General features: G+C 48.0%; 1 protein-coding gene across 3 annotated transcripts in view; it reads left to right on the top strand.

Annotated features, from left to right (window-relative positions):
- The window catches only part of ZBTB11 (zinc finger and BTB domain containing 11), a 1,413,389-nt gene that overhangs the window by 542,219 nt on the left and 849,923 nt on the right, over window positions 1–21,247 (top strand). For all 3 annotated transcript variants that reach the window (XM_069204794.1, XM_069204796.1, XM_069204795.1), the window contains exon 6: window positions 5,779–6,018. In XM_069204794.1, coding sequence (XP_069060895.1) covers window positions 5,779–6,018 — 240 coding nt within the window. The remainder of the gene's footprint in view (window positions 1–5,778; window positions 6,019–21,247) is intronic.

The raw sequence follows: 21,247 nt of genomic DNA, 5'->3' as shown, positions 1-21,247 counted from the left end.
GTCATAGCAGGGTTTCAGGCGGTTGACATGGAGCACCCTAAGGGGACTCCTGGCAGTGCCTAAGTCAACCAAGTAGGTGACTTAACCCTTCTTTTCAACAATTGTGTGGGGTCCACTCCATTTATCTTGGAGTGCTCTTGGGGCCACAGGCTCCAAGACCCACACTTTCTGCCCTGGTTGGTACTGAACCAAAACAGCCTTCTGATCATGCCATTGCTTCTGGAGCTCTTGGCTGGCCTGAAGGTTTTTACTGGCCTTTTTCATGTACTCAGCCATCCTTGATCTGAGGCCAAGTACATAATCCACAATATCCTGCTTAGGAGCTTTTAAAGATTGTTCCCAACTCTCCTTTACAAGTGTGAGTGGACCCCTAACAGGGTGTCCAAAAAGAAGTTCAAAGGGGCTGAAGCCCACTCCTTTCTGGGGTACCTCCCTGTAGGCAAAAAGGAGGCATGGTAGAAGGATATCCCATCTCCTGCGGAGTTTTTCAGGGAGTCCCATAATCATGCCTTTGAGAGTTTTATTAAATCTCTCCACCAGTCCATTTGTTTGTGGATGATAGGGTGTTGTGAACTTGTAAGTTACACCACACTCCTTCCACATGGCCTTTAATTATGCAGACATGAAATTGCTTCCTCTGTCTGATACTACTTCCTTTGGGAAGCCCACCCTGGAAAATATTCCCAGGAGGGCTTTTGCCACTGCAGGAGCTGTAGTGGTCCTTAAAGGAATAGCTTCAGGATATCTTGTGGCATGGTCCACTACCACCAAGATAAACCTATTACCTGAAGCAGTAGGAGGGTCAAGGGGGGCCAACTATGTCAACCCCTACCCTTTCAAAGGGAACCCCAACCACAGGCAGTGGAATAAGGGGTGCCTTTGGAGTGCCACCTGTCTTGCCACTGGCTTGACAGGTTTCACAGGACTTACAAAATTCCTTTGTGTCCTCAGACATCCTAGGCCAATGAAACAGGGGAACAAGCCTGTCCCAATTTTTCATTTGTCCTAGGTGCCCAGCTAAGGGAATGTCATGTGCCAGTGTTAGGAGGAACTTTCTGTACTCCTGAGGAATCACTAATCTCCTGGCAGCTCCAGGTTTAGGATCCCTATGCTCAGTGTACAAGAGGTTGTCCTCCCAGTAAACTCTGTGAGAGTCACTGACATCCCCATTAGCTTGTTTGACAGCTTGCTGTCTGAGACCCTCTAATGTGGGACAGGTTTGCTGTGCCACACTCAGCTCCTCTCTGGCAGGCCCCCCTTCACCCAAAAGCTCAGCAGTGTCTGCTTCCAGCTCCTCTGGTGTAGGTTCTGCACAGGGAGGGAATTCTTCTTCCTCAGAATTAGAATCCATCCACTGTAGAGGGAGGGATAGTAGGAAGTGGTTTGCTTCTACTAGCCCTAGCTTTAGGGAGCACTTGGTCCATTGTTCCAGGATCCAAGCTTCCCTGTCCTTTTTGCTTTTTGGCCTGAGCCCTTGTCAAAGCAAAAATATGCCCTGGAATGCCCAGCATTGCTGCATGGGCCTCCAACTCCACATCTGACCAAGCTGATGTCTCCAAATCATTCCCTAATAGACAGTCTACAGGTAAATCTGAAGCTACCACAACTTTCTTTGGACCAGTTACCCCCCCCCAGTTGAGATTTACAACAGCCATGGGGTGGCTTTGTGTTATGTTGTGAGCATCGGTTACTTGGTACTGGTGTCCAAGTATGTGTTGTTCAGGGTGCACCAGTTTCTCAATCACCATTGTGACACTGGCACCTGTGTCCCTGTAGGCCTGGACCTCAACACCATTTATTAGGGTTAGTTGCTTGTACTTCTCCAAGTTATGGGGGCAAGCAACCAAAGTGGCTAAATCAATAGCCCCTTCAGAGACTAAAGTAGCCTCTGTGGTCTCCCTAATCAGACCAACCCCAACTAAATTACCAAAAGTGAGCCCAGCTACTCCCTTGGATTGGCTATTAGTAGGTTTGCTCCCACCACCACTGCTATTAGTAGGGACACTAGGTGTAGCAGTAGGGGTTGTAGTGGTAGTAGCTGTGGTGCCTTTCTTTGGACAACTGGGATCTGTTGTCCAATGGCCTTTTATTTTACATAAATAGCACCATGGTTTCTTTTCCTTGTTCTGATTAAAGGAGGATTTGGACCCACCACCCCCACCAGAGTGTTTTTGTGGGCCTGATGAAGACTCATTTTTAGATTTGTCCCCACCCTTGTCAGAAGACTTACCATCCTTCTTTTTGTTGCCATCTTTGTCACCCCCTGTATGAACTTTTCTGTTCACTCTTGTTCTGACCCATTTGTCTGCCTTCTTTCCCAATTCTTGGGGAGAGGTCAGATCAGAGTCCACCAAGTACTGGTGCAACAAATCAGACACACAATTATTAAGAATATGCTCTCTCAGGATTAAGTTATACAGGCTGTCATAATCAGTAACTTTACTGCCATGTAACCACCCCTCCAAGGCCTTCACTGCCTGGTCAATGAAATCAACCCTGTCTTGTGAAGACTCCTTTTTGGTCTCTCTGAACTTTATCCTGTACTGTTCAGTGGTTAAGCCATAACCATCCAGGAGTGCATTCTTAAGAACTTGGAAATTATTAGCATCATTTTCTTTTACAGTAAGGAGCCTATCCCTACCTTTTCCACTAAATGATAGCCATAGGATAGCAGCCCACTGCCTTTGAGGGACATCCTGTACAACACAGGCCCTCTCAAGTGCAGCAAACCACTTGTTAATGTCATCCCCCTCCTTATAAGGGGGAACTATCTTGTGCAGATTCCTGGAATCATGCTCTTTTGCAGGATGACTATGGGGAATACTGCTGCTGCCACCATGGGTATCTAAACCCAACTTCTGTCTTTCCTTCTCTAATTCAAAAGACTGTCTATCCAAATCCAGCTGTTGCTTTTTAAGCTTCAGTCTGGTTTGTTCCACCCTCAACTTATTGCGTTCCCTCTCTAACATTCTGTCATCAGGGTTGGTGGGAGGGACATTTCTAGAAACAGAGCTATGATGGGAATGAACAGAAGGAGACCTGTCCCTTACAGAAGCCAACTTAACAGCTTGGTTTACAGAAACATTACTACCAGTATGGTGAGAATAAATGCTTTTGCTATGATGTGAGACAACACTATTTCTATGGTGTGGCTCATCATCATTACCATCTATGCTAGATTGTCTAGTGATGGGCAGGCTAGGAAGTTTCTTTCCTGAATCTTTTCCTGGGGGAGTCCCTGAATCTGATTGGGAACTATTAGGTACTTTTTCAACAGATGGGGCACCTATGGCCTTATCCTGTTCTCTAAGCATGTTAATTAATAGTTCTAAGGCAGGATTCTTCCCTACACTCAAACCTCTCTCTATACAGAGACTCCTTGCTCTTTTCCAGCTAAGGTTGTCATATGCAAGTTTGGACAGATCAACACTTTGGCCTGTGCCAGACATTTTTTAGAGAGAGTTAAAGTGATAGAAAAAGTGAAAAAAGTTTTCAGAACTTTTTTGGAAAGACTGAAAAAAAAAACTTTTTAAACTTTTAAGAACTTTTTGAAAGTTTAGAAGTACTTTTCAGCACTTAGAAAAGAGTGAAAAGAGGTAATGCAAAACTTTTTGGCTATGTGTATATACACTGACCTTGTTTTGTATATTTTTCTCTTATGAAAAGTACAATGACAAGAGTGGTAAGTAGTCTCAAGTACTTATCCCACCACTGCACAACCAATGTAGGAGGCTGGACTGGCTTGTAGTGAGTACCAAGGGGTACTTGCACCTTGCACCAGGCCCAGTTATCCCTTATTAGTGTATAGGGTGTCTAGCAGCTTAGGCTGATAGATAATGGTAGCTTAGCAGAGCAGCTTAGGCTGAACTAGGAGACGTGTGAAGCTACTACAGTACCACTTAGTGTCATATGCACAATATCATAAGAAAACACAATACACAGTTATACTAAAAATAAAGGTACTTTATTTTTATGACAATATGCCAAAGTATCTTAGAGTGTACCCTCAGTGAGAGGATAGGAAATATACACAAGATATATATACACAATAGCAAAAATATGCAGTATAGTCTTAGAAAACAGTGCAAACAATGTATAGTTACAATAGGATGCAATGGGGAAACATAGGGATAGGGGCAACACAAACCATATACTCCAAAAGTGGAAGTCGCAAATTGGACCTGAAGAGAGAGGGGACATAGAAAAGCGAAAAACGTTCAGAAGTAAACCACAGCTTTTGTTGAAAAACAGACTGGCCTCTCCAATCAGGCTATGTCAAGGATTGACATGGAGTTCAATAACAACCTCTTGTTTCAAACACTAAAACAAGTTCATTAGCGTAATCATTAGTTCTTCAGAAAGGGGTGTGCTGCTTAAACTTAGTGCGACCCACCCATCCTCTCCTCCTCCATCTTCACCTCCGAAGAATGAGGAATTGGGCTCTACTGTTCATGTTACCAAAAGGAAACAAAGATAGTAACCTGTGTCTATGTATTTTATACAAGTCATGATATTTAAAAAAAATAAAAAAAAAATGTCAGGGAAATGTAACAGAAGGCATAGACTCTGAAACAATTGTACCCTGGATAAGGGGCAGACAAAATATTGCTATGGCACTGAAGTATACCACTTTTATTTGGGGTGGGCAAAAACACATGGAATATGCATGACCTGCAGGAAACAATGTGGATTGATTGAAGGCGAGCAAGCTCCAGTAGTCTACTGCTTAAGGCTAAAGCTATTTATTTGTTTGAAAGTTTTCTAAATCACACATTACCCTAAATAACTGAATAACTTCTACAAGTAATATGAATAGTTAGCCGTTGGTGTAGTGAACAAACAGTGACCTAATTAAATAGATGCAGTGTCTTAGGGGTATACATATTGGGGAGATATAACTTAAACAGGCAAGTCTTTTGCTGTTGATGGAAAGACAGACGCTTCTAGTTCAATCTTTGACCCCATGGACAAGAGTTCCATAATATGGGTTAGAGCCTCTGAGCATGGCTAGTGCTGGTCATAGAATGTTCTGAAATAGGGACTTTCGATGAGGAATGTTTCTTAGCTTTTTAGGCCTTGCTTGCTGCAAGAGATTTTAAGTAGCACTGTGAGTGAGCGGATGAGTGATGATGTAGAGCCGTGTGTAGGAGACAACCCAGTTTGACCATTCCTCAACTGATAGCTAGTTTAAAGCTGCTAGAATGAAAGATGTGTGATCCTATTTTTTGGAGAAGTTCCTAGTCTTGAGGGAGCATGGAATGTGTTTTTCAGTATATTGAGAGTGGATTGTAGAACTCCCCCAGCATTGCTCTTCCAACGTTTAGTTTAGAGACAGTCAGTGCCTACTTTGCAGTATGAGTTTGTTTGATGCCAAAGAAGATTACCTTTTCTTTAGAGCCTGTAGGTGGAAGATTGCTCTCCTCTGCCGTGAGATGTCTGTATGAGAGAGAATCTTTACTCAATAGACGTTGGTTCTGTTAGCAGTTCCAGGTGAAAGATGTTTTTTTGTTTTAGGTAAAAACAGTTACATTTTTACCTTTTTTGGACTGAGTTTAAGATAGTTGAGCTTTTGTCTTTTACCTAAGATGACAAATAAAACAAAAAATGTTCACTTTGAACAAAAGGCTGGCTAGGTCTACAAGCATTCTATATAGAACAGGAAACAGTCAGTTTAGACACAAAAGCTCTATAGGTAAATCCTCTTCCGCACCATTTAAATTAACGACACTGTAATGCTGATATTTCTTACAAACTCAGATTAGCTTCTTTATTTTCCAGCTGTGTAAGAAGGAGTTCCAGTACAGAGCTTCTCTCCGCGCTCACCTCATTCGACATTCTCAAAGAAGTGAAGAGCATGCATCAGTAGTTTATTCACGTAATGGACCTGCAAGAAACAGTGCAAAAAGTCGAACTAAGCGTGAATTTATTTGCGATGTCTGTGGAAGAACTCTGCCCAAGCTTTATTCTCTGAAGATACATATGCTCAAACACACTGGAGTCAAGCCACATGCATGCAAGGTAACAAAAAATGAAGTATTATTTTATGTTTCATTAAGTTTGAATTCTACTCTATAGAGGTTATTATGATGGACCCTCCTTACTGCAAATTGCTGACTATATAGCTATCCTTCAGGCTGGATCTGGAAACCTTTTCTCCAAGCAGTAACTCTCCAAGGCAGGCATGCAGCTTCAGCTGTGACTCTGCCCATCCAGTATATGGCGACATAGGAATACATAAGGTCCTGACTATTAAGCTGTGTTTCATTTCCTGTTGCTCTACTCCTCATCCGCCTGTGTCTGAAGCTCTGCTGCTCGATAACTGTGACTTGGTCAAATGTCTTCTATGGTTTTGGGGTTTAAGATATCCTACTAGTGCCAAAAGACGTGCTATAGGTTGTGTTTAGGAGTCGAATACGATCCCACTACATGCAACTCCTGTTTGCTTTTGCTCCTTATGGTCATGGTGGAGCAGGAGGCCAAGTTGTGTTTGGCCAGAGATTGCAGGAACATGCCAGAAGCCCTTCTTACCCTCCTTCCAAACCCTGCCCCCACCTCAGGTGAATCTCTCAGTAGGGAACAAGCTCCCTAGAGGTCTTCCTACCAAAACAAAACTCATAAAAACACCATAAGGAGGAGAAGTTACCTTCTTCCTTGAGGAAACTGTCCAGCTCCCAGGACTATTCGGAGCCTCAGTGTCATTCCCAAAACCATATTCGTCCTCGTTGTCAGAGCCAATCCTAACATTGTAAAAGATGAAGCCAACATGTCCAGTCCTCTTCAGATGGAAGCCTTCAGGCAGGCAATGCTGGACATGTTCAGGACAGCACAACCACCCTCTGGGCCACTTCTCATGTGTGGGCCTTTTTCCTGCTGCCTTGGTGACTCCATTGACTCTGTCCCTGATGCCTCTTGATTTAATGTCTCCACAGGTTCTTGCCTTGGCACCAATCCCGAAGTAGACAGTGCCTGCTAATGGGATGGTACTCTTGGAGGTACTAACAGCAGTAGTGAGCTCACCAATGGCACTGCCTCCGAAACTTGAAAAATCGTCTGAAAATCTCTCAGCTGCAAGGAAAAAAAGTTTGGGCCAGTGTTGATGGTGCATCCTTGGCACTGCCCATGCTATGGCCCCAGATATTTGCCTAGTTGGATGAGATATTTCAGTTAGATTTAGATGCCCTGGTATGCCTCATAAAGATTATGGCCATACAAAAAATGATAATTTGGAGGATGACGGCATCCATTCTTCAGACCGTACAGATGATGGCCTAAGCCTAGGTTTATAAAGCACAAATAATCAGGATAAATCGTCTGAGGGGTACAGTCCCTAACCCCTCTGGTCCTCCTTGGAAGGAAGTGGCTTTTCTTTGCTTCACTTATGAGAAAGGCTGTGGAGGCTTTGGAAGATAGCTTGCTTTCCACTGAAGCAACATTTAACATTTTGGAAGAGAACCAGTCTCTGTGGTTCAGAACTGCTTCTTCTGTTTAATTAGGCACTTTGAAAGGCTGTTCTTGATACCTGGGGGAAGCTCGTTTGGGACCAGCAGTCCATAGACGGATCGTTAGAGGACCCAGACCTGCACCAGGTGTTCTTCTCTTTCTGTTCTCCCATCTTTGGGCCAAAAAGTCTTTGCCTATTGCAGACTTGCCATTCTGCATGTAAAATGGCATGTGCCTGCTGGCCCACTCTTGTGTGCCGTCTGAGAACTGGTGTAGTTGACTGTTATCTCTGCTTGACCACATGAAAAAGGCATTCTTGATTCTGGTCAACAATAGCTTGGATAGTTGCAAACATATCCTGAAGTGCGGCCTGGAGTCTGTGGACACTGTGGGCTGATCCACGGGCTTTGCTGTCTCCCTGCATCTGGATCACATCTGGGTACCTTCCGCTCTCTCTGGACCGCTATTCTTCTATCTTGGCATACTCATATCTATGTTTCTGAGGGGAAACTTCTTTCTTTGCTGAACAAATCAAAGAGACTTATAGAGCGTGCTACTCACCCGTGAGGGTCTCAAGGCGCTAGGGGGGATAGGAGGGGAGATCACTGTTCGAAAAGCCAGGTTTTAAGATTTTTCCTGAAGAGTATGAGGTCCTGGGTCTTGCGGAGGTGGGTGGGGAGGGAGTTCCAGGCTTTGGGGGCCAGATAGGAGAAGGATCTGCCTCCAGTGGTGGTGTGTTTGATGTGAGGGACTGTGGCGAGGGAGAGGTCGGCAGAGCGGAGGTGGCGTGTGGGAGTGTGGAAGGTCACTCTTTCGTTGAGGTAGGTTGGGCCGGTGTTGTGGAGGGATTTGTGTGCGTGGATGAGGATCTTAAAGGTGATCCTTTTGTCTATGGGGGAGCCAGTGGAGGGATTTGAGGTGTGGTAAGATGTGTTCATGTCGGGGCAGGTCGAGGATGAGTCGTGCTGCTGAGTTCTGGATTCGTTATAGATTGCGTTTGAGTTTTAGTGTGGTGCCGGCGTAGAGGGCATTGCTGTAGTCAAGCCTGCTGCTGATGAGTGCGTGGGTGACTGTCTTTCTGGTCTCTGTGGGGATCCATTTGAATGTCTTCTTCAGTGTGCGGAGTGTGTTAAAACATGAGGAGGTGAGGGCGTTGATTTGTTGGGTCATAGAGAGGAAGGGGTCCAGGATGACGCCGAGGTTGCGTGCGTAGTTTGCGGGGGTGGGTGCGGGGCCTAACGTGGTGGGCCACCAAGAGGGGTCCCAAGTGTTTTTGTGTGGACCAAAAATTATCATTTTGGTTTTGTTGGAGTTGAGTTTAAGGTGGTTGGCTGTCATCCAGGCAGCGGTGTCAAGGAGTGCAGCGTGTAGGTTGTTTTTGGCGGTGGTGGGGTTGCGGGTGAGGGAAAAAATGAGTTGTATGTCATCAGCGTATGAGAGGATGGTGATGCCGTGGGGTTTGAGGATGTTGGCTAGTGGGGCCATGTAGATTTTAAAGAGTGTGGGGCTGAGGGAGGAGCCTTGTGGGACTCCGCAGGTGATTTTGGTGGCGGAGGATTGGAAGGGTGGGAGACGGACTTTTTGCGTTCTGTCGGTAAGGAAGGAGGCGAGCCAGTCCAGGGCTAAGTGGCGGATCCCGGCGTCGTGGATTCGTGTACGGAGTGTGTGGTGGCAGACAGTGTCAAAGGCTGCGGAGAGGTCCAGGAGTATGAGTACTACAGTCTTGCCCATGTCTACTCTGGATATGATTTCGTCAGTGCAAGTGATGAGAGCGGTTTCCGAGCTGTGATTCTTGCGGAACCCATATTGGGAGGGGTCAAGTGTGTGGTTTGTCTCGAGGAAGTGGGATAGGCGGCAGTTTACTAGTTCTTCCGTGACCTTGGCTGGGAAAGGGAGGAGGGAGATGGGGGCGGTAGTTGGAGAGGTCGTCAGGGTCGGCTTTGGTTTTTTTTTTAGGAGCGCAGTGACTTCCGCGTGTTTCCAGAGGTCAGGGAAGGTGGCGGTTGCGAATGAGCTGTTGATTATGGCTCGGAGTTTAGGGGTGATGGTGGGGCTGGCCTTGTTGTATATTCGGTGGGGGCATGGGTCGGAGGGGGAGCCAGAGTGAATGGAGTTCATTGTCTTTTCAGTTTCTTCGTCGTTGGTGGTGGCCCAGGTGGTGAGTAGGTTGGGGGGTGTGTGTGGTGGGTTTGTGTTGGGTGGGTGGGGGTTGTGTGTGATATGAAGCTGTTGTGTATGTCCTGGATTTTGCGATGGAAATTATTTGAGAGGGAGTTGCAGAGGGTTTGTGTGTGGGTGGGGGTCTCGGTTGCTGGCTTTGGGTTTGGAGAGCTCTTTGATGATGGTAAAGAGTTCTTACATTGGCTCCCAGTCAGCAAAAGGATCACCTTCCGTCTTCTCACCCACGCACACAAAGCCCTCCACAACAAGGGACCGGAATACCTCAACAGACGCCTCAGCTTCTACGTCCCCACCCGCCCCCTCCGCTCCGCTGGCCTCGCACTTGCTGCCGTCCCTCGCACCCGCCGCTCCACGGCGGGTGGGAGATCTTTCTCCTTCCTGGCGGCCAAGACCTGGAACTCCCTCCCCACCAGCCTCAGGACCACCCAGGACCACTCCGCTTTCCGGAGACTCCTAAAGACTTGGCTGTTCGAGCAGCGATAACCCCCCCTTTCCCCCCTAGCGCCTTGAGACCCGCACGGGTGAGTAGCGCGCTTTATAAATGTTAATGATTTGATTTTGATTTGATTTGCTGCTTTGGGAGTTGTTGTCAATACGTTCCTTGTAGTGTGTTCTTTTGGTGGGGCGTATGAGTTGGTGGTGGATGCGTGTGGTGGTTTTGAGGGCGGAGAAGTTTGTGGCGGAGGGTTCTTGTCTCCAAGTTTTCTCTGCTTTGCGGCATTTGCGTTTGGACTCGTGGAGTTCAGTGGTGAACCATGGGGCGCTCTTGATATTGCGGGTAGTTGAGGGGGGCAGGGTTTGAGGGGCGCAAGAGCGTCGGCACAGGTGGTGATCAATTTGTTGAGGTTGTGTGCGGCGATGTTGGGGTCAGTGGTATTGGGTGGGGGGGTTTGTGTCAGTTGGGAGTTCAGGTGCTCCGTGGGGATCTTGTCCCACATGCGGTAGGGGGTGGTGTGTTGGTGGTGGTGTGTGGGTGGTTTGTTGTAGTAGAAGTGGACGCAATGGTGGTCTGTCCATTGGAGTTTGGTGGTGTGGGTGTAGGTGACGTGTTGGCTTGAGGTGAAAATTGCGTTGAGTGTGTGTCCAGCCGAGTGGGTGGGGGCTGTAACCAGTTGTTTGAGTCCCAGGTTGGTGAGGTTGTCCAGGAGGGAGGAGGAGTTGTGGTCTTGCAGGTTTTCCAGGTGGAAGTTGAAGTCGCAGAGGAGTATGTAGTCTGTGGAGGTGAGAGCGTGCGTGCTGATGGTGTCGCAGAAGGGGGGGCGTGGTCCAGGGGGTCTGTATGTGAGTGTGCAGATGAGCTCATAGATACACTGGCATCTGCCAAGTATCTAAGCACTTTTGATTTGACTGCAGGGTATTGGCAGATCAAATTATCAGAAGATGCTAAACCTAAAACTGCATTTTCAACCATTGGAGGCCATTACCAATTCACAGTAATGCCTTTTGGATTGAAAAATGCACCTGCCACTTTTCAGAGGTTGATGAACATAGTCCTGCAAGGGCTGGAAGCTTTTAGTGCAGCATATTTGGACGATATAGCTGTCTTTAGCTCCAGCTGGGATGATCACCTGGTCCACCTATGGAACGTTTTAGAGGCCTTGCAAAAGGCAGGCCTCACTATCAAGGCTTTAAAGTGCCAGATAGGGCAGGGAAAGGTGGTTTATCTGGGACAACTTGTTGGTGGGGAACAGATTGCACCACTTCAGGGGAAAATCCAAACTATTATAGATTGGATTCCCCCTACTACTCAGACTCAGGTGAGAGCCTTCCTAGGCCTCACTGGGTATTACAGGAGGTTCATTAAGAACTATGGCTCCATTGCAGCCCCTCTTAATGACCTCACATCCAAGAAAATGCCTAAAAAGGTATTATGGACAGCAAACTGTCAGAAAGCTTTTGAGGAGCTGAAGCAGGCCATGTGCTCTGCACCTGTCCTGAAAAGCCCTTGTTACTCTAAAAAATTCTATGTCCAAACTGATGCATCTGAATTAGGAGTAGGGGCAGTCCTATCACAACTTAATTCTGAGGGCCAGGATCAACCTGTTGCTTTTATTAGTAGGAGGTTGACCCCTAGAGAAAAGCGTTGGTCTGCCATAGAGAGGGAGGCCTTTGCTGTGGTCTGGGCACTGAAGAAGTTGAGGCCATACCTGTTTGGCACTCACTTCATTGTTCAGACAGACCACAAACATCTACTTTGGCTAAAACAAATGAAAGGGGAAAATCCTAAATTGTTGAGGTGGTCCATATCCCTACAGGGAATGGACTGTACAGTGGAACATAGACCTGGGAGTAGCCACTCCAATGCAGATGGACTCTCCAGATATTTCCACTTAGACAATGAAGACCCATCAGGGAATGACTAGTCTTATTGACCTTCGTTTTGGGGGGGGGGGGGTTGTGTAGGAAAGTACCATCCTGCCTTGCATGTTACCCCCATTTTTCACTGTATATATGTTGTTTTAGTTGTATGTGTCACTGGGACCCTGCCAGCCAGGGCCCCAATGCTCATAAGTGTACCTGAATGTGTTACCTGTGTTATGACTAACTGTCTCACTGAGGCTCTGCTATCCAGAACCTCAGTGGTTATGCTCTCTCATTTCTTTCAAATTGTCACTAACAGGCTAGTGACCAATTTTACCAATTTACATTGGCTTACTGGAACACCCTTATAATTCCCTAGTATATGGTACTGAGGTACCCAGGGTATTGGGGTTCCAGGAGATCCCTATGGGCTGCAGCATTTCTTTTGCCACCCATAGGGAGCTCTTACAATTCTTACACAGGCCTACCACTGCAGCATGAGTGAAATAACGTCCACGTTATTTCACAGCCATTTACCACTGCACTTAAGTAACTTATAAGTCACCTATATGTCTAACCTTTACCTGGTAAAGGTTAGGTGCAAAGTTACTTAGTGTGAGGGCACCCTGGCACTAGCCAAGGTGCCCCCACATTGTTCAGGGCAAATTCCCCGGACTTTGTGAGTGCGGGGACACCATTACAAGCGTGCACTACACATAGGTCACTACCTATGTGTAGCTTCACAATGGTAACTCCGAATATGGCCATGTAACATGTCTATGATCATGGAATTGCCCCCTCTATGCCATCCTGGCATAGTTGGCACAATTCCATGATCCCAGTGGTCTGTAGCACAGACCCTGGTACTGCCAAACTGCCTTTTCAGGGGTTTCACTGCAGCTGCTGCTGCTGCCAACCCCTCAGACAGGTTTCTGCCCTCCTGGGGTCCAGCCAGGCTTGTCCCAGGATGGCAGAACAAAGGACTTCCTCTGAGAGCGGGTGTTACACCCTCTCCCTTTGGAAAATGGTGTGAAGGCAGGGGAGGAGTAGCCTCCCCCAGCCTCTGGAAATGCTTTCATGGGCACAGATGGTGCCCATTTCTGCATAAGCCAGTCTACACCGGTTCAGGGACCCCTCAGCCCTGCTCTGGCGCGAAACTGGACAAAGGAAAGGGGAGTGACCACTCCCCTGACCTGCACCTCCCCTGAGAGGTGCCCAGAGCTCCTCCAGTGTGCTCCAGACCTCTGCCATCTTGGAAACAGGTGCTGCTGGCACACTGGACTGCTCTGAGTGGCCAGGGCCAGCAGGTGACGTCAGAGACTCCTTCTGATAGGCTCCTTCAGGTGTTGCTAACCTATCCTCTCTCCTAGGTAGCCAAACCCTCTTTTCTGGCTATTTAGGGTCTCTGCTTTGGGGAATTCCTTAGATAACGAATGCAAGAGCTCATCAGAGTTCCTCTGCATCTCTCTCTTCACCTTCTGCCAAGGAATCGACTGCTGACTGCGCTGGAAGCCTGCAAAACTGCAACAAAGTAGCGAAGACGACTACTGCAACTCTGTAACGCTGATCCTGCCGCCTTCTCGACTGTTTTCCTGGTGGTGCATGCTGTGGGGGTAGTCTGCCTCCTCTCTGCAGTAGAAGCTCCGAAGAAATCTCCCGTGGGCCGATGGAATCGTCCCCCTGCAACCGCAGGCACCAAAGAACTGCATTACCGGTACCCTGGGTCTCCTGTCAGCACGACGAGCGAGGTCCCTTGATTCCAGCAACTCTATCCAAGTGACTCCCACAGTCCAGTGACTCTTCAGTCCAAGTTTGGTGGAGGCAAGTCCTTTCCTCCCCACGCCAGACTGCATTGCTGGGAACCGCGACTTTTTCAGCTACTCCGGCCTTTGTGCACTTCCGGCGGAAATCCTTTGTGCACAGCCAAGCCTGGGTCCACGGCACTCTAACCTGCATTGCACGACTTCCTAAGTTGTCCTCCGGCGACGTGGGACTCCTTTGTGCGACTTCAGGTGAGCACCGTTTCACTCCTCTTCGTAGTGCCTGTTCCGGCACTTCTGCGGGTGCTGCCTGCTTCTGAGAGGGCTCCTTGTCTTGCTCGACGCCCCCTCTGTCCCCAGACGCAATTGGCGACATCCTGGTCCCTCCTGGGCCACAGCAGCATCCAAAAACCCTAACCACACGATTTGCAGCTAGCAAGGCTTGTTGGCGGTCTTTCGGCAGGAAAACACTTCTGCACGACTCTCCACGGCGTGGGGGATCCATCCTCCAAAGGGGAAGTCTCTAGCCCTTGTCGTTCCTGCAGAATCCTCAGCTTCTACTGTCCAGTAGCAGCTTCTTTGCACCCACAGCTGGCATTTCCTGGGCATCTGCCCATCTCCGACTTGCTTGTGACTTTTGGACTTGGTACCCTCGACTGAAAATCCATCGTTGTTGCATTGCTGGTTTGTGTCTTTCCTGCAGAATTCCCCTATCACGACTTCTATGTCCTTTGGGGAACTTTAGTGCACTTTGCACTCACTTTTCAGGGTCTTAGGGTGGGCTATTTTTCTAACCCTTACTATTTTCTAATAGTCCCAGCGACCCTCTACAAGGTCACATAAGTTTGGGGTCCAATCGTGGTTCGCATTCCACTTTTGGAGTATATGGTTTGTGTTGCCCCTATCCCTATGTGTCCCCATTGCATCCTATTGTAACTATACATTGTTTGCACTGTTTTCTAATACTATTACTGCATATTTTGGTATTGTGTACATATATCTTGTGTATATTTGCTATCCTCATTCTAAGGGTACACTCTGAGATACTTTGGCATATTGTCATAAAAATAAAGTACCTTTATTTTTAGTATATCTGTGTATTGTGTTTTCTTATGATATTGTGCAAGTGACACTTGTGGTACTGTAGGAGCTTCACTCGTCTCCTAGTTCAGCCTAAGCTGCTCTGCTAAGCTACCATTACCTATCAGCCTATGCTGCTAGACACCCTATACACTAATAAGGGATAACTGGGCCTGGTGCAAGGTGTAAGTACCCCTTGGTACTCACTACAAGCCAGTCCAGCCTCCTACAACTGGTCCCCCCTTATAAGAGACTAGTGTATGGTACCTAGGTACCCTTGGCATTGGGGTTCCAGGGGATCCCTATGGGCTGCAGCATTTCTTATGCCATCCATAGGGAGCCCATGCAAAGGCTTCTACAGGACTGCCATTGCAGCCTGTGTGAAATAGTGCATGCACTATTTCACAGCCATTTTCAGTGCACCAGGTCACTTATAAGTCACCTATATGTCAGGTCTCCCAACCCTGAAGGTTGGGTGCAAAGTACCTGTGTGTGAGCGCACCCCTGCACTAGCAGAGGTGCCCCCACGTCGTCCAGGCCCATTTCCCCGGACTTTGTGAGTACGGGGACGCCATTTTTAGTAGGTCAATACCTATGTACAGCTTCACAATGGTAACTCCAAATATGGTCAAGTAAAGTGTCTAGCAACTGGGAATTGTACCCCAATACTGATTCCAGTACTGGTTGCACAATCCCATGCACTCTGGGGGCTCCACTGCGGACACGTAGTACTGCCATACCAGCCTTTTGAGGTTTTCAATGCAGCCCCAGGTGCTGCCACCTCACAGACAGGCTTCTGCCCTCTTGGGACTTGAGCAGCTCAATCCCAGGAAGGCATAACAATGCATTTCCTTTAGGAGAGGGGTGTTATACCATCTCCCTTTGGAAATAGGTGTTACAGGGGTATCCTCCCAGAGCCTCTGAAAATGCTTTGAAGGGCGCAGATGGTGCCCTCCTTGCATAGTCCAGTGTACGCCTGTTCAGGGATCCCCAGTCCCTGCTCTGGCGTGATACTGGACAAAGGAAAGGGGAGTGACCATTCCCCTGTCCATCACCACCCCAGTGATGATGCTCACAGCTCCTCCAGAGTGTCCCTGGGTTTTGCTATCTTGGATTTCAAGGTGGTGTGGCACTCTGGGAGCATCTGAGTGGCCAGTGCCAGCAGGTGACGTCAGAGACCCCTCCTGATAGGTGTTTACCTGGTTAAGTGACCAATACCCCGCTCAGGGCTATTTAGGGTCTCTCTGTAGGAGGCTGGCCGGTCTTGTAGTGGGTACCATGGGTACTTACACCTTATGCCAGGTCCAGGTATCTCTTATTATTGAAATGTAGTAGTGTTCTAGCAGTTTAGGCTGAGAGAGGTAGCTATAGCAGAGCAGCTTAGGCTGAACTAGGAGACATGCAAAGCTCCTGCAATACCACACTACTTACCCACAAGTAAAGACAATACTCAGTGTTACCAAAAATAAAGGTGGTTAATTTGGGTTACACAAGGTCAAAAATATCTTAGAGGCAATACTCCTTCTGGAGGTACGTATTATACACAATATATGCACTAGACACCAAAAAAAAGGGAAGTAATTAGACATAGGATAGTAGAAACAGTAGGAAGTGCTATAGAATGCAATGGGAGAAAATAGGTGTAGGGGCAACAAAAACCATATACTAAGAAAGTGGAATGCGAATCACGAATTCCCCCTAGACAAGTGTAGTGTGTGGAGAATCACTGGGAGAGTAAGAATACAGTAAAGGGTAAGTAAATTCCCCCACCCCAGCGCCCAGAAATTCATGAGTAAAGTACTGCAAGTTTCCTTAGGACACACTACACGTCGTGATTAGAGCTATTGCAGGAACCAAGCAAGACTGCAAACAAGAAATGGCGGATTCCTGGACCTGAAGACCTGCGAAGGAAGGAAGGAAGGAGACCAAGTCCAGAAGTCGAAAGAAGTTCCAGGAAGAACAGGAGCCCCTGCCAACCCGGAAGAGGGTGCAAAAGAAGAGTCCCCGGTTGGACGAAGACTGCAGAAATGCACCCAAGGAAGATGTCAGCGGGTTCCTGCGTTATGCACTGGATGTCCCATGAAGAGAAGTTGGATGGAGGCGAATGTTGGCGCTGGATTTCTCCAACAAACCTTGGTTCCAGCAAAGCCGCGTTTTGCGTCAGTGGTGCTATCTGGACCTAGGAAGGACCTGGGGGCCTCCACTCTGTGTGAGGAGGAAGAGGGGGCTCTCAGCACTTCAGAGAGCCCTCAGAGCACCAGATAGCACCCACGGGTGTCCCAGGACACGGGGACAAAGGAGGTGCAAAATGCAGTTGGTGCAACACTACATAGGAAGGTCCCACGCCGCCAGAGAACAACTCAGCGAGTTGAGCATCACAGGATAGAGTGCTGGCGACCTGGGCCAGGCTGTGCATGAAGGAATTTTGCAAATAGTACACAGAGGCCTTAGGAGGTGAAGAAGATGCAATGCACAGGGGTACTGTCGTTCTCGAGGAAGGCAAGGTCTTACCTCCTCCAAATTGGGACTGCAGGACCTCAGGACAGTCTGTGTTGAGGGACCCACCACCTGTGTTCCAAGGAGCATGCTCGTCACGAGTAGAGGAGGCCAAGAGAACCGGTCATCGACTTAGAAGGTGCCTGCTTGAGCAGGGAAGTGACTCCGTCACTCCACAGGAGATTTCTTCAGTCCTTCTGGTGCAGGGTGAAGACAGGGAGTCCCCAGACCGTGCACACCATGGAAACTGTTGCAGTTGCTGACTGGAGCTGAAGTTGCAGAGGAAAAGTATCCCTTGTGGATACTTTGTTGCTGTTACAGCGGTTCCTGGAGCAGTCTGCGGTCGATCCGAGGTCAGAGGATGAAGTAGTAGTTGCTGAGGATTCCTGCTGGATACTTGTAAGTAGAATCTGAAGAGAAGCCCACAGGAAAGACCCTAGATGGCCCTGAGATGGGGATTGGCTACCTTTTCAGGTATGGACCTATCAGGAGGGGGTCTCTGACGTCACCTGCTGGCACTGGCCACTCAGAGGCCTTGAGTGTCCCCACACCTTGGAAAACAAGATGGCTGAAGTCTAGGACACACTGGAAGAGCTCTGGGCACCACCCTGGGGTGGTGATGGACAGGGGAGTGGTCACTCCCCTTTCCTTTGTCCAGTTTCGCACCAGAGCAGGGACCGGGGGGGGGATCCCTGAACCGGTGTAGACTGGCTTATGCAAAGAGGGCACCATCTGTGCCCTTCAAAGCATTGCCAGAGGCTAGTGGAGGCTACCCCTCCCCAGCCTGTTACACCTATTTCCAAAGGGAGAGAGTGTAACACCCTCCTCCCAAAGGAAATGCTTTGTTCTGCCTTCCTGGTACTGAGCTGTTCAGATCCCGGGACGGAAGAACCTTGTATGTGAGGTGGCAGCAGCTGGAGCTGCAGTGAAAGCCTCAGAAAGCTGATTTGGCAGTACTGTGGGTCCATGGTGGAGCCTCCAGGATGCATGGATTTGGCTCCTCAAAACCAGATTTGGAATGGGGGGACAATTCCATGATCTTAGACATCTTACATGGACATATTCAGAGTTACCATTGTGAAGCTACGTATAGGTATTGACCTATATGTAGTGCACACATGTAATGGCGTTCCCACACTCACAAAGTCTGGGGAAATGGCCCTGAACTATGTGGGGGCACCTTTGCTAGAGCAAGGGTGCCCTCACACTTAGTAACTTTGCGCCTAAGCTTTAGCAAGTGAAGGTTAAACATATAGGTGACTTATAAGTTACTTAAGTGCAGCGAAAATGGCTGTGAAATAGTGTGTGCACTATTTCACGCAGGCTTCAATGTCAGGCCTGTGGAAAGGTTTGTGTGAGCTCCTTATGGGTGGCAAAAGAAATCCTGCAGGCCATGAGGATCTCCTGGAACCCCAATGCCTTGGGTACCGTGGTATCATATACTAGGGGCTTTTAAGGGGGGTCCATTGTGCCAATTGAAATTGGTAAATGAAGTCACTAACCTATAGTTACAAATTTTAAAGCAGAGAGAGCATAAGCACTGAGGTTCTGGTTAGCAGAGCCTCAGTGACACAGTTAAGCAGTATACACACAAACACATTAGGCCATAAACTATGAGCACTGGGGTCCTGACCAGCAGGAACCCAGTGAGACTGGCAAAAACATACTGAAATGCAGGTAAAAAATGGGGGTAACATGCCAAAAAAGGTGGTACTTTCCTACACTCTCCTCTGGGTGTTTCTTCAGATTCAGATTGCAAGACTCCAGCAGCAATCCTTTGCATCCCTTACTTCATCTTCTGCCAAAGGATCAATTGCTAACTGCTCCAGGAACTCTACAAAACTTAACAAAGAAGCAAAGATGACTTCTGCAACCTTGTTACTTCAGCTCCTGCCAGCAACTGCAACAGTTTCCAGGTTGTGCATCCTCCGAGGACTGCCTGTCTTCAACCTGCACCAGAAGAACCGAAGCAATCTCCCGTGGAGTGACGGAGTCACTTCCCTGCTTCAGCCGCCACCTCTCTGCAGCGACGACCAGTGGCTTAGACCGCCTCTCCAGACGACTGGCATGGATCCAGCAACATGGGTGGTGGACTAAAGTGACTCTGGCAGTCCCACCGTCCAGCTGTCCAACTTTGGTGGAGGCAAAAGCTTGCCTCCCCACGCAAGACAGTACCCTCATGCACCGCGTGACTTGCAGTTGCCAAGGCTTGTGTGCGACCTTCCAAGAATTCCTTCGTGCACAGCACAGCTTAGGCCCTCAGCAGTCCCTCCTGCAACACACAGCTTCCTGAGTGGTTCTCTGGCGGCGTGGGAATCCTTTGTGTCGTGCTGCGTGGGCCTCCATTTGCACCTTCTTTGTCCCCGTGCTGTAGGACTCCTGTGCGCGCTGCCTGGTCTTCTGAGAGCTCTCAGAGCCCCCAGAGTGCTTGGGATTGTGCAACCAATACTGGAATCAGTATTGAGGTACAATTCCCAGTTGCTAGACACCTTACTTGGCCATATTCGGAGTTACGATTGTGAAGCTGTACATAGTTATTGGCCTATGTCCATTGCACACTTAAAATGACGTCGCCTCACTCATGAAGTCTGGGAAAATGGTCCTGGATGACGTGGGCGGCACCTCTGGTACTGCAAAGGTTCCCTCACACACAGGTACTTTGCACCCAGCCTTCAGGTTTGGAAGACCTTATATATAGGTGACTTATAGGTGACCTGATGCAGTGAAAATAGCTGTGAAATAGTGCATGCACTATTTCACCCAGGCTGCAATGCTAGTCCTGTAGAAGCATTTGCATGGGCTCCCTATGGGTAGCAAAAGAAATGCTGCCGCCCATAGAGATCCCCTGGAACCCCAATGCCCTGGGTACGTAGGTACCATATTCTAGGGACTTATAAGGGGGGACCAGTATGGAGTGAAATACTGAGTTACCAGTATGTAGTGACAAATTTAGAAACGGAGAGAGCATGAGCACTGGGGTCTTGACTAGCAGGACTCCAGTAACAATTTAGAAAACAGTGAAACACTCTTGACAAGCAGGCCATGAACCATAAGCACTGAGGTCCTGACTAGCAGGATCCCAGTGACACAGTCAAAAACACACTGACATCAGGCAGAAATTGGGGGTAACATGCCAAATAGAGGGTACTTTCCTACAACAGGCCACGCCACATCTGGAGGCAGAGAAACCTCTTTGGTTGGGGAACCCATCTACTGAAACATACTCCCCCTCTATTTGTGACCAAGCAACTCTTTGATATTATTGAGGAAAAACTGAAAACTCACTTTTTGACCATTTGGGATTGTTTTGGTTGAAACGATGGGGTAACACTGACATCAGGAGACATGTGAGAGTAGTGTATGCAGTATAAATGTAGTCAGTCACTTCTTATGTACAGCGCTGATGTTTCCATCTTTCAGACTTGACAAAGACAATATTTGCATGCCATAGTCATACACAATATTGTAGTATTTACCAGAAAGAGGACACAAGGAAAGCAAAAGAAGTTTACCCTCAATGAGTCTTTTGGTTGGTCCCTGCTGACACAGAAGTGCAAGTTCAAACTGGATTGTTACGCTGGTGGCATCTTGAGTGCAGCCCAGGATTCCAGCTTTCGTCCGGTGGCCCCCTGTTACAAATGTATAATTTGCAAGCTTTGGGCGAGGCACTGTATGGTGTAGAGCTAGGGGGCATGGTAATGTAAATGATTTGGAGCTGGTGGAGAATCACTTTTTGCGCCTCCTCACTAACATGCCGACTAGTGAGCCTCGTCTGTCTCAGGTTAGAGTTGGGTATCCAACCTCTTGCACATAAGGCTAGACTTAGGCCCTTATTATTTTGGAGGAGGACTTGGTTCTCCCCAGATCTGGCACTCTTTCGGCTGGGCTTAGATTACATCACAAGGCACCCCTGGGCTTCCAGGATTTCAAGGCTGGGATATATAAATCGATGCCTGATTGAGATTGGATGTGAATGCGTATGGGCGAAC

Source organism: Pleurodeles waltl, chromosome 8, assembly GCF_031143425.1.
Source record: "Pleurodeles waltl isolate 20211129_DDA chromosome 8, aPleWal1.hap1.20221129, whole genome shotgun sequence".
In the NCBI taxonomy this organism is placed as follows: domain Eukaryota; kingdom Metazoa; phylum Chordata; class Amphibia; order Caudata; family Salamandridae; genus Pleurodeles; species Pleurodeles waltl.
Note: the sequence above shows the minus strand (reverse complement) of the source record. Positions and strands in the feature narration are given on the sequence as shown.